Here is a 17,758-nt window from a genome sequence, read left to right on the forward strand (position 1 = left end):
AGAAGTATCATATTACTACTGTGGCAGCAGGGGATGTTTCGGCTCGGCTGCAGAGTGGTTGGAGCAGAGGTGTGGTTCAGAGAACAGTGTATGGACGAGGTCTAACCAGCTGGGGTTGATTGTTAACCAATCCCAGCTGGGGTTAAACTGTGTGTGTGTGTCTATCCACATAAAGGAGCAGGGGAGGGGAGAGCAGAGGCACAGTCGTCTGCAGTCCAAATAAAGATATTACCAAATATCACTGTGTGCTTGTCCTTTGGTGCTTGGGGGCGGAGAAACCCACATGTCACAGCCTAGAACTGTTACAAGTACATTTACTCAAGTACTGTTCTTAGTAAAGCTAAATCATCTTTACAGTTAGTTACTGTAATTTTCATAGCATTATGGGTGTAGTGCTGATGTTATATGTGTATATAATGGTCCACCATGGGTTCATTATATAGGCCTATTGGTGATATATATGTATCTTCTCCAATTCAGTGGTTGTAATATTTCTGAACTATTTTGTCATCATTTGGTGAAAATAAAATATAGACAACTATATAGTCTGCCAGTGCTGTTTTTTCCAATATTTTTAATACCTGGTTGAGAAATTAGATCAAGGTTGTGTGAGATGATTTGTGTTTCATTTGTGTTTCATGTTTTAAAACGGTCCCATTCAGGTTAATGTTTACAAAATGCGAAAAGGACACTTTATGCCAAAGCAGGCAGGACATTGGAAACATTGACCACAAATGTATTCAAGGTGTCAGAGTGGATACATTAGAGTTTACTTCATACAGGACACAGTCACCGCTTCAGGTGCAAGTTCAGGTTCTTAAATGGGATATTTGGTGCTTACTAAGAGGCCATTTCAGTCTGTTTTCATGTATATGCACGTTTTAAATGTTCATCTGCATCTGAAATGTATAGGTATTACTTTCCATTCCTTGATCCTATCAAAATGTACCATTGAAATATAAAAATGAATCACGCTTCCAGTGCAGGTCCGTGAAGTGCTACAGCGTTCAAACAAAGATGGCCATACCCTATTTGGGTGTGGCAACAACATACCAGAAAAATCATGGGCCGTATTCACAAAGCTTCTTAGTGAAAAGAGTTGCTCGTAGTGATGAAATACAAGACAATTCTTAGTATTATGTCATTTACCAAGGATTTCCCGTTACAGGTTAGACAATATCCTGGTAAAGATCAAAGTATAAAACATGTTTTATTATTATTCTTTAACGCTTTAACGCCAGAAATGAAAGACAACACCAAAATATTTGGCAACTGTGGAAAAATTTAAGTCTTAGCTGTTGTATAGATTGACATGCCAACCAACGCCGCTACTCATCAGTATTTGAACAACATTTACAGAAATAATCAAGGCCTTTAAAACTCCCAAGATGGGATCTCAAGAGCTAATAACTAATCCCAGTGTTTTCTTATGGCTATAAACAAATACACTTGCCATTAATTGAATTATCACAACCTGCAAGGTGAGCCTGGAGCCTTCAGCTCACAGGGCAGTTGTTAGCCAAATCCAGCCTTAAATTAGGACATACACTAATTTTAATATTTTCCTAATTGTATTTCAATTTCTAATGAGACATACAGTCCGGAGTTATACATCTATTAAAACCCTATATACATACAATATAATCAAAACAGTTTACATATATACAACTTGTGATGTTCTTTTCAGACCAATGGCTGTTAGGGTTTTTATAAAAAATCCAAAATACATACATGTATGTATTATTTTATATATTTATGTGTTATCATTTCCCCCTACATTGTCTTACTTGGTACTATTTCAGGTCTTAAATTCCTTCTAATTACTTTTTTACTTTTAGTATATATATGTGTATGTATGTATATATATATATATATGTGTGTATGTATGTGTATGTATATATGTATATGCAGTGGTGTATAGTAACGAAGTAGAAGTACTTCGTTACTTTACTTAAGTAGTTTTTTTGGGTATCTGTACTTTATTTTACTACTTATATTTCTGTTTACTTTTACTTTTACTTCACTACATTTTGCAATGAAAACTTGTACTTTTACTCCTATACATTTCCCCTGAAACAGTATCGTTACTCGTTACTACGGAAAAAAATAATGATGAGAAACATCGGGGACTGTTGTGGAACACACCGCAGCGCACCTGAACGCAGCACGAGCACCAGGTTGGGGATCAGTGGTCCTTGCCGCGTGTTTTCTCTTCCCAGTGATGCCCAGGATGCGAGCGAGCGGCTACAGATACGACTCATTTCATGTGGAGCAGCAATGGAAGCTACTCGAACAACCGCGGGGACCAAGATCAACGTCCGTGGCCATATTTGGGCGAACTCTTTTCTTTTGTCGGAGTGAAAGTTTCTTCCTCCCGGATGAAGTGCCTCTTATGCCGACCGAAAGCTACGGAGATATGGCCTTCAAAAACACACCATCCTCAGGAAACACATTGAGGTAAATTAAGATTAATCCCATGAGCCACAACGTTAATGTTTAGTCATCATAAACCTGTTAAGATATCTAGCAGTGTTGTCCTCAGGATTGGAGTAAGTTATATCTTTGGCAGGAGAGGGGGAGGCAGGTGTCTGATTGTCCGACACATGTTGTACGTTAGGCTAACGTTCGCTAGCTATCGTCAATTAAATGAGACAATTAGCGTGAGTGGAGCAGACGGATCTCTAGAGAGTTAATGAGCTGAAGAAGTGTTGACAGTTGTGAGAATTTGTTGATTTGAGTCGTCTTAGCTATAATATAATGCTAATCATGACAGCATTATTATAATTATTTGTATTAATATTATAAGAGTGACGGTCCAGTAATGGCGACGATATTGATTTGGGACTGTTGTGTTTAACTACAGAGATACAAGTACATATTCACAAATCAACTCTGGATGCACGGACAGTGCATGAAACTAAATGTATGAACTTCAAATTAAAACAAACTATTTTGTACAAAACTTTAAGTTGGGGTCATGACATGTTAGGAAGTGTTATTAATTCTATCATGTCTGTAATACTCTCACTTTATTTCAGGAATGGACTACATCAAGCAGCACATGGAAGAACCCTCCCTGCAGCTAGGTGATGCCACCAGGTCCAGTTCATCTGATGAAGAGGACTTCTTCGTCATCTCAAGCGCATGACAGCAGCAAACAGCTGGATGGAGACGTGGATCACGTTGACTTGCTGAAATGCTTCCCAACTGTGTGCTGCTGTCTGTGAAGCTAGACACACTCTACCTGCACCAGGGCCTGTAAAGCTAGACACACTCTACCTGCATCAGGGCCTGTGAAGCTAGACACACTCTACCTGCACCAGGGCCTGTGAAGCTAGACACACTCTACCTGCACCATGTGAACGGCTCTTCAGCATCGCAGGACTCGTCTTCAGCCCCAGAAGAGTGACACGGAAATCTGTCCATTTTGAAAATCAACTTCTTTTGAAGATGAACAATACATTTTTCACTTTAAAGTGATGATTCTGGTTGTTACTTTTGGTTCTGCTTTTTTCTGTGTTAATCGTGTTTTTATATTTTAGTAATTTCATAGTATTCATATATTGCTAAGTTCATCCTAGCTCATACTCCTTGTTCATGGCGGCCACAGCACCCAAACAAATAAACTTCATAATTCTCAAAATTCTGACCCTTTGTTTTTTTTATTAACAGCATTTACTTTTACTTTTACTTTCAATACTTAAGTACATTTAATATCAGAAAATTACTTTTGATACTTAAGTACAAAAAAAATCAGATACTTTAATACTTTTACTCAAGTAGTATTCTCATAGGTTACTTTTACTTGAGTAATTTTCCAGTCAAGTATCTTTACTTTTACTCAAGTATGACTTTTGGGTACTTTATACACCACTGTGTATATGTATGTATATATATTTAATGGGCATTGTTGGAGGGAGGCTTTTTTTATATCTTGGAAAAGAGGAGTACATATTTGACCCCGCCTTCTGCCTGTCAGGCAGCGTTGAGGGCTCCACCACCGCCCATCGCTTGTAACTATGGAAACTCGTCGATGGCAACATCCACCAGTCTGCTCTGCCCCATCCTCATACCTCTCAGAGGTGCTGAGTGTGTGCAACTGTGGCCGATAAACGAGACGCTGCAAGATGGCGATTCCGCGACTCATGGCTTGTTTTGTTCTGTCCATCAGTTTCGGTAAGTTGTTCTGCATTTCCGACAATGCTGTCGTGTAAACGTCGCGAGGCTTTTAACGAGGTGCAGCGACCGCACAGCCTGAAATCACAGCTGTATCGGAGCGGCCGATGCTAACTGGACCTCAGAGGTTAGCTTGACAGAAACAGGTTGTGGAAATGTCACGGGAGCTTTATCGTCACGCCGTAGGTATTTGTACGCTCGTATTTGGGAGCTTTTTTGGTTATTGGCAATGCAACATGTCTTCCTTTTAACGGTATCGTCACGCTGCTGTTGTGGAAATGTAAGATGAAAAAAAAAATGACGTAGTTTTAAGAGCGTCATTCACGTTTAATGTAACCGATATCAACGACAACAATAAGCACGGTGCTCGGGTGAAGTGTACGCTGCACGTCGCCGCTGGAGAGTAACTCAGTCACGGCATCAGTTTGTGTGTTTATTTAGTCTCTGCCGGGTCATCCTGAGGACATTTATGTCTGCAAAAAAAATAAAAAAATTAACGAACCACATGGAAGAAAAATAAACCACGTGGTCACGTGACAGGACCTGTCACGTCAGTTGTGAGACGAAAGGGCACCAGCAATCCCAAGGCCCGCGAGAGCGTCTCACGTGACATGCACCCACTGTACCGTGTGCGTTGAGCGTGCAGACTGTTAAAAATCACTGACACATAGATTGAGTTCCTACGAGTTAAATCTGCCTCAACAACTGAATCCCATCCAAGAGTGTGTGAATTGACCTTTAGTGATCATCACTGACTGACGATGATTCAATTCAATTCAATTCAGTTTATTTGTATAGCCCAATTTCACAAATTACAAATTTGTCTCAGAGTGCTTTACAATCTGATGATGAGTGGGGTGCTATTCGTGTGTTGAAAACGAAGAGCCAGGCGTGTTGGAGATGACATGCCTCGTCCTCATCCCTGCCCAACAACAACAGCTGGAGCTTTGGAGCTGATCAATGCAGCTGGGGCCGGTTGGCGTGTCGTATTCTGTCCCTCCTTGGCGTGTGTGCACTTGGCGTGAGGTCACTCTGCTGTTGGATTTCAAAATGGCAGATTACATCAGTAGGCCTAAGCGTTGAACTTTTGACCCAGCTGCTCTGCGAATGTGAATCAAATGACGAAGTGACTGACGAAGCAGCGTTTCATTCGTCATGATCGAGACGGTGGGTTCTGGTTCTGTAGCTCAGAGGGTAAATGTAGCTCACGTCCACCATAGCAGCAGAAATGATTACAGTTTTTGGAATAATGTTAATAGTCTAAAATGATTCCCTCTAGTTTTAATTTGGGTTTGGATAATGAATAAGAATGTGTTTTAATGTTTAATTCATGCTTCTTATAACTTGCACATTTATATTTAAATATTCTAGTTTTATTATTGCGTGAAGATTATTATGTCATTCCACACTGACGGTATCATATACTTCCTCATCTGGTTCCTTCTCTTCATCAAAACTAAATAATGTTACACAAAGGCTGCAATAAACAATTATGTTCTTGATCGATGGATTAATAGTTATGCAGAACGCTTTATAACACGATAAATGGTAGAATGATTAATTCATCGAGGTAATAGATTGCTTGTTTTATTTGTGATCAGTTCAGTCACACGAGAAATGCAACAACCCTTTAAAATTGAGAAGCTTGAATCAGAGAATTGTTGGTATATCTGCTAAAACAGTAAATTGTTTATTAAAATACCCGCTCGGTCGACGGAGCTCTTCATCGCACATTTGTCTGAAAGTCAGCGAGGTCAGACGTATTTAGCGTCTTGAAAAATATTGATATGTCATTGTTTATTTATAGGCTCCTGCAGTGGAGGGCTTGTTTCCTCTCTCGACTACGGCGGCTTTAGAAAACTGAATACAGTTCTCGTGCTCCTTTCTTACATTGCCTCAAGTGTGACAACATGATTGTTTCATATTGATCCACTGGAGTGATTCGTTCTACACATTCGCTTTAGCGCGCTGTGGCCCATACACGCCTCCACGTTGCTAATAACTCTGCCTTCAGGATATTTGCAGCGACTTCACTGGAATGTTTGGGAAAACAGCTTTTTATAGACGCACTGGTTTGACATTTATTGTGTTTGTTTGGGCACGGTTATCTGATTTTATATTTAGTGCATGAAAGGATTGTGGAATCTGGCCATTTAGGAGCACGTTTCTCTCAGAACCGACTTTATACCGACTCTGTCTATGCATTACAAACACATAGGGATGAGGAATGAGCCCGTGTTGGATTTCCAGCAAACTCTGAGATTAATTTTGAAATAAAAATATATTGTCTCCTTTTCAACCGATATATATATTGTGTCACTGGGGGACCAACTATTGTTGTGTGACTGCTTTTATTCTAAACTCTTATCAGTAATTGGCTACACATTGTCATGTTCATTTTCTGTGGTGACACTTTCCCACGGCCTAGTTTTACAAAAAGAATCATGTCCAAAAATATGCCTGTTTGTGCAGTTGGTACATTATATATATATATATTTATATTTATATATATATATATACACTCCCGTTCAAAAGTTTGGGGTCACTTAGAAATGTCGTTATTTTTCAAAGAAAAGCACTGTTTTTTCAATAAAGATAACATTAATCAAAAATACACACTATACATTTTTAATGTGGTAAATGACTATTCTAGGTGGAAACGTCTGGTTTCTAATGAAATATCTCCATAGGTGTATAGAGGCCCATTTCCATCAACTATCACTCCAGTGTTCTAATGGTACATTGTGTTTGCTAATCGCCTTAGAAGACTAATATCTGATTAGAAAACCCTTGTGCAATTATGTTAGCACAGCTGAAAACAGTTATGCTGGTGATATAAACTATACAACTGGCCTTCCTTTGAGCTTGAAGTTTGAAGAACAAAATTAATACTTCAAATATTAATCATTATTTCTAACCTTGTCAATGTCTTGACTATATTTTCTATTCAATTTTCAATTCATTTGATAAATAAAAGTGAGTTTTCATGGAAGACACAAAATTGTCTGGATGACCCCAAACTTTTGAACGGTAGTGTATATATATTTATATATATATAATGTTTTCTTCACTAAAGTGTTCATGCACCATACTCCTCTCAGTATGATTTATTGCTGTGAATAATAAGGACTGAAAACTGTATGGATGTTTCTTTTTTTGGTATTGTTTTTTCAAAGGGAACGGGGGAGGATGACATAACAAAGGTCACCCCCAAGGAGTATTTATCAAAGTTCCAGATTGCTTCAGCAAAACTTCATTATTAATGACAATTTCCTGTAAACTTAGAATAACACATTACACACTATGTTGAAATCCATGAAATGACGGCGGTAACGTGACACTCGTGCGGCGTGGTTGTCGCCGGTTCTATCGGATGTCTTTATGTGACCGCTGTAGTCTTTTACTTTGTCCCCCTTTTTTCGTAAACTTTCATTCTGACGGAAGCTGCCGACTCTATTGCAGAGCGACGACTCTCCAGCCCGTCTCGCGTAAGCCGAGGGAGCGTTGGTTGGACGGGCTCTCCTCGTGTCTCACGGGATGCCCAGTCACAGCTGGGCTATAAATAGCTTCTTGATGTCTAGGGTGGGAAAGTCGGCGACGGAGACGGAAGCGGAGACCTGGAAGTCAGATCTCATCCGTGTCTGCAGCTGCCAGGACCCACATTCACGTCAGCTTCAGGCCGAGCGGCGGAGATATGTTAGCGAATTAAATGTCGTGGCGAGGCTGCTTTGGATAAACACAGTTAGTCTTCGGCAAACCGGAGGGGTTGCCGTGCAGTACTCGAGGCCCGCTCGGATAATTATTGTGATCTAATTCCAGACTCCATTTGGAAGCCCTCACACTGCCTCCACAGGGAGCGATGACGCCTTCATGACTCAGCATGGGGGCTGTCGGTCACATTGTGTACCCAGTGGTTATTGCATTGGGCTCAATAGGTTGAGTGTATGGTACCAGTGGACACATGCTTATTTATCCTCAGCGTTTTTAATCAGACCCATTGTGGAATCATGTGTAACTTTGAAATTGTAATTATATGATTTTCTTATTTTGTTGTTGCCCCCTCGCTCTTTGCTCTCTTATTTTCCACTTATATTGCCATTTTGCTGGCCCAAGTTTGACAACTTGTGCATTAGGCCCCTTGCCATGACAGTCTGACATTTGCAAAATAACACTGATTACTTTAAGGAGTGCACTCAAGCAAGGACCTTAAAATAAGTATATCTCATGTGTTGTTTGTGCGGGGGGGGAGAGACAAGACGAGACGAGACGGATGATTAAATATGCTTTGAATTCATTTAAGCACATTCCCACCGTCAAGTTATTTTTGTGCTTTCGATTTGTTTTGTTCATGGATTGTGATAAATAATTTATCCTATAAACCCCAGTGTTAATCAGTGTCACAATTTAGCCAAGAAGCTCTCTCACTTGACTTGAAACATTTAATAAATCCGAGATCTTGTAATGTTTTCGGCTTTCTGCTCTCATGAGTGCCTCATCATTGACCAATTCCAGTGAATCCAGGGAAGCAGCAATGCAGATGTTCATATCCATGTCTGTGGTTAAACAAACTGATACCCTTGTGTATGTGCAGTATATCAAGTTACGCGAAGATACAAAAATACCCAAAATGAAGTGTCATTTGAAACCCCTGTACTTGTACATTGCTGTATGAAACTATCTCGAGATTTGACTTGTTTCAGGAGCGTTTAGTCTCGGTCTTCATTAATTGAAACAAATGCTCAGTTAGGCTGAGGTCAGGGGATTTATGTTGGCCGTAGAGAGCTCTGTGGTGTCCTCGCCTTGTATGCTTACGAGTATGTTCTGCTGCATTGGTCTTCCCACTATCAAAAGGGCTAAAACTCTGAAAGTCAGCACTTTAACTTCAGTCGGGAGTTTCATTTAAAATGCAGTTCACAAGAGGCTGAAACAAACGGACACATTTTTATTGCGGCAATTGAACAATTAAAACGGGCTTTCCCGTTCAGGGTTTCATCACCAGCCAAATTATTATACATTTAAGCATTACAAAGGATCCGAATAAAAAAAGTGTCAGATTAATTATTCTCAAGACTCGGTTCTTTCCCGCAGCAAACGCATTCATTAAAAATGCATGTGAAAACACGTTTTGGCCCCAGGTGTTAATCCTCTTAAAAAAGAAATGTGAAGTGATTAATAAGAAATGTCAGACCCCAGGGCTGTCCGAGAGCTTCTATATTTACCACTTCAATCCACTGTTGATCATGTCTACTCATGAAAATGCTTGTGTTTGGTCTGCCGTCAGGGTTACTCAGCATTTAGCGTCTTGCTTCTTTTTTTCCCCGAAGGTCACGTCCCATCATCACACGGGGTAATCCTCCGAACCACAGACAAGATTGTGTGGGCGAATGAGTTTGAGCGTAAGTTGCTGAGAAATCACTCCAACCTATTTAGCTAAAGTAGCTTTTCTTTTCCTAATGCATTCTGTTCCCCCCACAGCCATCGAACTGACCTGTTTGATAGAGTCCATCTCCACAAACAACCCGAGGATTGAATGGAAGAAGATAAAGAACGGCATCCCCAGTTATGTGTACTTTCAAAACAGGATAGCAGGTAAAGCGCTCTCGCAAACTCTCCCTTTTCTAAAACCCCGTCGACCAGCAGACCGTTTTCAAAGCAATGACTCCGGGACTCAAAGCTTCGTGAAATGAATGCTCCCTTGAAAGAACTTGGCGTTGCAGTCTGTTCTTGCCGGACTGTTAAGTCATGCTGTGTATGTGAATGAGCGATTGTGAAGTGTTTTCCTCTCTTCAAAGGGGACTTGGAGCACAGAGCTCAGCTCAGAGAGCCGGCCAACATCATGATCTTCAACGCCACTCGGTCTGACACGGCGGAGTACCGCTGCGAGGTGGCCGCCATCGATGACCAACGGGACTTTGATGAGATTCTTATTAGTCTTGCAGTGAGAGGTATGCTGAGCGGGATCCATGGTTTCAGATTTACAGCCAGGGTTCGTACGGTCATGGAAAACCTGGAAAAGTCATGGCATTTTAAAATGGTCATTTCCAGGCCTGGAAAAGTCATGGAAAAAACGAAAATCATAAAAGTTTTGGAAAAGTCATGGAAATGTGTTTTAATCGCATGTTCATTCATGCCGAATTTAAAATAATTAATATGTTTTTTTAAAGAAAGACGCTCAAAATATAAGCCGGCGTACGCTCTCAATACGCATCATGTTCTAAATTGTTCATGTTTAAACTGAGATTTCAGTTTGGTCATGGACATTCGGTTTAAAGTCCGAGAAAAGTCCTGGAAATCCATTGGTCAAAATGTGTAAGAACCCTGTACAGCACCTATCTCCATTTGCATTCTTGAGGGTGATGTAACGGTTATATTTAGTTTATATTAAAGAATTATCAATTTATTTCACATTTTAATATAAGGAGATGGTTTGACAGATTTTACATAAAGACAACTTAAGAAGATCCACACCAATCCTACATCTGGGCCTTAAATATAAAACTACAGCCAGCTGTCGATTAGCTTAGCTTAGCATAAAGTTTGGAAGCAGGTGAAAAAAAGCAAGCCCGACTATCAGGCAACACTTTGAAGAGTACAACCTAAGTTGGTTACTAAATTGTTATGTCCATACAGTAACTTAAAGTATCTCAGGTGGGGACAACCATTGCCGACTGGATGTTCTCAGAGATCAAATTAAGATGACGGGAGGCCGAACATTTGGTGTCTTTGCATCCCACATTTTTAATAGTTTCCCTCTCCCCATTATATCTATATTTGGTTCTTTTACTGGTGTTTTTCTCTTTTAGTTTTTTTCTTTTTTGTCAATTCTTTGTTCAGCTCTTTAATGCTTCTTGATATTTAATGATTGTTATTATTACACAATTTATTTTAAAAAGTCGTATATTACTAAATCTTTACTTACCTTCTTCCAGTGTTTTCCATTATTACACAACAATTTTATATATATATACAGGACTGTCTCAGAAAATTAGAATATTGTGATGAAGTTCTTTATTTTCTGTAATGCAATTAAAAAAACAAAAACGTCATGCATTCTGGATTCATTACAAATCAACTGAAATATTGCAAGCCTTTTATTCTGATTTATTGCTGATTATGGTTTACAGCTTAAGAAAACTCAAATATCCTATCTCTAAATATTAGAATATCATGAAAAAGTATACTAGTAGGGTATTAAACAAATCACTTGAATTGTCTAATTAACTCGAAACACCTGCAAGGGTTTCCTGAGCCTTGACAAACACTCAGCTGTTATAAATCTTTTTTTTACTTGGTCTGAGGAAATATTAAAATTTTATGAGATAGGATTTTAGAGTTTTCTTAAGCTGTAAGCCATAATCAGCAATATTAAAAGAATAAAAGGCTTGCAATATTTCAGTTGATTTGTAATGAATCCAGAATGCATGACATTTTTGTTTTTTTAATTGCATTACAGAAAATAAAGAACTTTATCACAATATTCTAATTTTCTGAGACAGTCCTGTATATATATATATATAACTGATCACTAACAAAAATAGTCAGTGGGGGCAGTAGATTGATGTGTGTGTGTGTGTGTGTGTGTGCAGTGAAACCTGTTGTACCACGGTGCAGCGTGCCAGAGTCGGTCACAGTCGGAACGTCAACCGAGCTGCGATGTCTAGAGAACGAGGGCTTCCCTGCTTCGCAGTACCGCTGGTTCCACAACAGCGAGGAGCTTCCTCAGGACTCCAAAAACAGCCCAAAGTTGGTCAACTCTTCATACAGCATCAACCCTGACACGGGTGGCTTGGTAAGACAAGACACAGATGATGGCGCTGTGCCAACGGCTGCTTGTTCCAGTAGTGGCGTTTTGCTTTTATTTTATTGTCTTTTTTTGCACTTTTCCTCTCTTTTTCTTTTTCTTTTCTTTCACGTTTGTCTTAGTTACGGTCGGACACTGGACCATAACTACTTTTTTCGATAATTCTACTGTGGCTTTTGTTCACTTTGTCGTGAGTATCGGTGAGCCACAGCAAAACAATGACGGGGACCGTCGTCTACTCGCGTGCTCAGCTGATCGCGCTGTGCAGGCCGAAGCTTCTGCCTGGAGAAAGACCTGTGATCCCTCTGGAGCTGCGGAGAAGGGCTCGCGGCTGCAGATCGGGTGTCAAGCGGAGGGCTAAAACGAGGAGATACAAACCCTCGGTACCGTCGATCATAACGGGGAACGTGAGGTCTTTGGCGAATAAGACGGATGAGCTCGGCGCGCTGGTAATGTCCGAGAGGATCTTCCGTGAGAGCAGCCTCTTGTGTTTCACTGAGACGTGGCTGCACGCGGACTATCCGGATCACAGCGCGTCTTTGCCCGGCTTCAGGACTGTTCGGGCTGACAGAGACGCTTCACAGAGCGGTAAGAAGAGGGGGGGCGGGATCGCTGTTTATGTGAATGAACGGTGGTGCCATCCGGACCATGTGCGTGAAGGAGCGCTTCTGTAGCCCGAACATTGAACTGTTGGCCGTGGGGATGCGCCCGTACTATTTGCCGAGAGAGTTCACGTCCGCCATTTTGGTTGTCGTGTACGTGCCGCCATCAGCTGACGCTGAGGAAGCTGTGGACACCATCCACTCCACTGTGTCTGCTCTGCTGAATCATCAGCCTGGAGCATTCATGACCATCACTGGCGACTTTAACCACACCACATTGGATAAAGCTCTGCCAACCTTCCATCAATACATTGACTGCCCAACTAGGAACAATAAAACTCTGGACTTGCTGTATGCTAATACTAAGGACGCATACAGCGCCACTGCCCTTCCCCCCCTCGGCAGGTCTGATCATGACCTGGTCCGGCTGACACCAGGTATGTTCCTCTGGTGAAGAGGCTGCCGATGACCACCAGGACTGTGAGGAGGTGGTCTCTGGAGGCTAACGACGCTCTACAGGACTGCTTCGAGTCAACGGACTGGGATGTGTTGTGTGGACCGCACGGGGAGGACATCAACAGGATGACCGACTGCATCACGGAATACATCAAGTTCTGTGAACACACCACCATCCCATCACGGACTGTGCGCTGCTTCCCCAACAACAAGCCCTGGATCACCAGGGACCTGAAGGCGCTTCTTAACATGAAGAAAGCTGCTTTCAGGTCGGGAGACAGGGATGAGCTGAGGAAAGCCCAGCGCAACCTAAAGGTGAAGCTCAGGGAGGGCAAGGACTCCTACAGGAGGAAGCTGGAGGCCAAACTCCAGCTGAACAACACAAGGAGGTGTGGTCTGGCATGAAGCAGATAACTGGCTTCAAGGTGGAGGGAGACAGCCAGGGGCTCCTGGAGAGGGCCAACGAGCTGAACTGTTTTTTCAATAGGTTCAGTTCACAGCCCTCCCCCGCCTCCTCCACACCTCACACCTCCCACACACCTCCTCCCCTCTGTCCCCCTGCTGAGCTGCACATCCACCGAGCCCTCAATAACAATGGGCTCCTCCACCTCCCCTCTCTCTGTGACGACTGACCAGGTGAGAAGACAGCTGGAGAAACTACACCAGCGCAGAGCTGAAGGTCCTGATGGCATCAGCCCCAGGGTCCTAAAGACCTGCGCCACCCAGCTGTCTGGTGTCCTGCAGCGCCTCTTCAACCTCAGCCTGAGGCTGGGGAAGTCCCGTGCTGTGGAAGACGCCGTGCCTGGTCCCTGTCCCAAAGAAGTCAACACCATCTGGCCTCAACGACTACCGTCCGTCGCCTCACCTCCCATGTGATGAAGGTGCTGGAGAGGCTGGTCTTGGCCCACCCGCGCCCGCAGGGGAAATCGCATCTCACCCTCTGCAATTTGCTTACCAGCCTCATGTGGGAGTGGACGACGCCATCATCTACCTGCTGCAACGAGCTCAGTCGCACCTGGATGGAACCGGTGTCTCTGTGAGAGTCACTTTCTTTGACTTCTCCAGTGCATTTAACACCATCCAGCCACTGCTGCTGAGTGAGAAGCTGCGGGTGGCCGGTGTGGACGCGCCCACCATCTCCTGGATCACTGACTACCTCACAGGCAGACCACAGTTTGTCAGAATGGGGCGTGTGCTGTCTGGAACGGTGGTCAGTGATGTTGCATCCCCACAGGAACTGTTCTGTCTCCTTCCTCTTCACCCTGTACACCAGTGACTTCCAGTACAACACGGAGTCATGCCATCTGCAGAAGTACTCTGATGATTCTGCAGTGGTCGGGTGTATTAGGGATGGACGGGAGGAGGAGTACAGGGCAGTGGTGAGTGACTTTGTAAAGTGGGCGATGAGAACCACCTGCGGCTGAACGTGGCCAAGACCAGAGAGATGGTGGTGGACTTCAGGAGGAAGGCGACAGCTCCTACACCTCTGAGTGTCCTGGGAGTGGACGTGGACATGGTGGAGGAGTACAAGTACCTGGGCGCCTCCATCGACAGCCGACTGAACTGGAAGGCCAACATCAACGCTGTGTACAAGAAGGGATGAGTCGACTCTTTTCCTGAGAAAGCTTGATCCTTCAACGTGTGCAGCAAGATGCTGGAGTTATTCTACCAGTCGGTTGTCGCCAGTGTGCTGCACTTTGCCATTGTCTGCTGGGGAGCAGCATCGAGCCGGTGACACCAGCCGCCTTAACAAACTGGTTAGGAAGGCTGGCTCCATCATCGGCTGCCAGCTGGAGCACCTGGAACAGGTGGTGGAGAGGAGGACGTTGAAGAAACTTGTGTCCATATTGGACAACCCGGACCACCCTCTCCACCACCTCCTACAGGGACAGAGGAGTACTTTCTCCAGACGTCTCCTCACGCTCCGCTGCCACAAGGAGAGATACAGGAGAACATTCCTGCCGACGGCTATGAGGCTCTACAACAGTTCACCTCTTGCCAGATCACCCTAACCCTTCTTATATTTTGTGTTTTTTATTTTATTTTTATTTTTATTTTTTATTCTTGTGTTGCTGCTACTGGCTCGACAAATTTCCCCTTGGGGATTAATAAAGTATATTTCTATTCTTCTTCTTCTTCTATATTATACTGCTATTTATTTTCACTGCCTGCAAAACAATAGCACTAAAGAAATGGCAAACATTTTTATTTACTATTGATGTTACTATTTCATTAGAAATCAACTTATTAGAATCTGCCTCAGTCAAATGTGGAAGAAGTAGTTGACGTTACCTGTTGCATGGGACGAGTACAGCTTGTCTACAGAAACGTAAATGGGATTTAATAAATCCATGCGCGTAACGATAGCCACAGAGGAAGCTAAAGCTACAACCAGCATATGAAAGAAGGATAATGTTACATTCAAAGCCAAAGCGATGTGTTCAAATACATAATAACAACCATGTCTAAAAATGTCACAACACATTTCAAGACAAAGACAAAGAATGTATCCACAGTCAAGCATCCTTTAGCATTTTGTCGACAGCACAGCTGTCGGTCATTGCACTGAAACATCTCTAAAAATGTCTCCTCAGAAATTTCGAAGAGTGAAGAAGGAGGACGCAGGGGAGTACTACTGCCAGGCAAAGAACGATGCCGGACATGCACAGTGTCCTTCACAAATGATGGAAGTCTGTGAGTGTCTGAACGTCTGAGCCACTATTTTGTATCCAAGATATATGCAAGAGTTTCATCTCAAGCTGTCTTACTCGTGTTGTGTATCGGGGTGTTTGTGTCCGAACGGCATGACACTTTCTAGGTATCAGAAGGAAATGTTTGATATGTGTCCTCGAAGGCTGGCTGAGCAGCGGAAACATTAATCAAGTGATGATTTCCGCCCCAAGTTAAATACAAATAATCAAGATACACAGATCATAATACTTGATGTGTCTCCGGCCACCGAACTCTGTGAAGATGATCCTCTCTGTGTCCTGTTGCAGATGACGTCGACACCCTCGGGATTTTCCTCAAGTCGTTTGGTGGAGTGGCGCTTTTCTTCTGTTTGGCTGCTTCCATTTGTCATTCCTTTAAACGTGGATGCTTCTACAAAAAAGGCCACAATGAAAATAAGTGAGTACAATCTCTGAAGAACGGCAAAAGGCAACATTTTGTAGGTTTTTGTATGTGATTATTTATCTTTTATTCCTTTTATTCCAGCTACAACTGGCCAGCACAGAACGAGGGTGTTGAATATGCCGATGCAGATGAGGTAAACAAAATCTGCAGAGCGTACACAGTGTTTGCTGCATGTCTGTGAACAAATTAAACTATTTGAAGGATCAGTTCTGCATATTGATTTCATGATCCTCGTTTCTTTCACAGGGACATTTTCGCCACAAGTCCTCATTCATCATTTGACAGCGGAGACGGAGGACAAGACAAAACCAAGGCTCAAGCAAAAAACTGTTACGGTTAAACTGCTACAATGATTCTCCAGATGGTAACGTTTGAGGTGTAACACGGCACATATTATCTGATGCACATCAAAATCAAATCAACAAACTTGCCAAAGTGTTTCATTTTTTTTTTATAGCGTGATAGCTTTTGAAAATGTCTTCTCTGTTAGAATTGATTTCCATTTGAAACATTTTTTACTCCATATTTAGTTTATTTTAACTAATTTGCAATGTTTTTATGAAACAATAAAACTATTTCAAAGCTGTGGAAATTGATATTTTGCCCCCGGTGTCATTAGAAAAGATGCTGGAAGCTATTTTGTTGGACAAATCTTCTTTTTATAATTCTTAAACTTTTTACTGAGTACACTGACATTGTTTGACAAAACAAATTAACATTATATTTGTTCATAAGATAAACAAATTCTTATTTTGGTTCACGTGGGGATATGTTGCATTGTTATTTTGTATATACTGTCGTTATACAGGCAATAAGCAGCAGACTGTAAAAGACTGATGAGCTCAGATGCATAAGGCACCAGTTATCAGCCTTTCTTATATTCACAGATAATAACGAGTCTAGACGAGTAACTTGTGAGTGTGAACAACATATATCCCACTATGCTGCAAAGTCAATATGTACTATGAAGGTGGTAAGTAGGATTATTTGAGTGCTGTTTCTGTGTATAAGTGACCTTCTATTCTTTACTAATTTTGTTGTGAGTATTGGACATGTTGTCCAGTTTTGACTCAGTATTTGATGTACATAAATACATACATCTTTGATCTTTTCATTTGCATATATTGCACTACATACCTTATTGTAAATACTGCAATGAAACTTTTTTGTTAGAAATAAATTTACGGTATTTCCTGGTCAGTGTGTATCTGCAGTGTTGAGCCTGTCATTTCAAACATTAGTGTCAATGATTTGTGTAACAACTCAGGAACTGTTGTAAAATGTCCACTCTTTATTTGATATTAATGCTATATGTTCATGTTATTTTGTTACTATTAAATACGTTTGAACTGTAAATGTTGTGGTTATGTGTATTGACAGATTGTTTTTGAGAAAGCACGAGAAACATATCCAGCATTTCAAAAAAAATTCTGATAGTCTAATGCAAAAATAGTTAGTCGCTATATGATCTTACATATGACCATCTTTAAATATAGTTATTCACACAGTAGTTGCAGTGTAAAGCATTTTTATTTGATCTTTCTCTGGGGAAGGAAGTATTCAGATATTTTCAATTATAGCATCTTTC

General features: G+C 41.8%; 1 protein-coding gene across 1 annotated transcript; it reads left to right on the forward strand.

Annotated features, from left to right (window-relative positions):
* The first annotated feature begins 4,068 nt into the window (after positions 1 to 4,068).
* jam3a (junctional adhesion molecule 3a) lies at positions 4,069 to 17,526 on the forward strand. Its single transcript, XM_056440849.1, has 9 exons — positions 4,069 to 4,176; positions 9,501 to 9,572; positions 9,652 to 9,765; positions 9,969 to 10,121; positions 11,763 to 11,965; positions 15,630 to 15,729; positions 16,035 to 16,164; positions 16,252 to 16,303; positions 16,417 to 17,526. Exons 1-9 carry the CDS (start codon positions 4,128 to 4,130, stop codon positions 16,450 to 16,452), a joined length of 909 nt encoding a protein of 302 aa, XP_056296824.1. The 5' UTR covers positions 4,069 to 4,127; the 3' UTR covers positions 16,453 to 17,526.
* The last annotated feature ends 232 nt before the right edge of the window (positions 17,527 to 17,758 follow it).

This window comes from Pseudoliparis swirei, chromosome 20, assembly GCF_029220125.1.
Source record: "Pseudoliparis swirei isolate HS2019 ecotype Mariana Trench chromosome 20, NWPU_hadal_v1, whole genome shotgun sequence".
Lineage (NCBI taxonomy): Eukaryota > Metazoa > Chordata > Actinopteri > Perciformes > Liparidae > Pseudoliparis > Pseudoliparis swirei.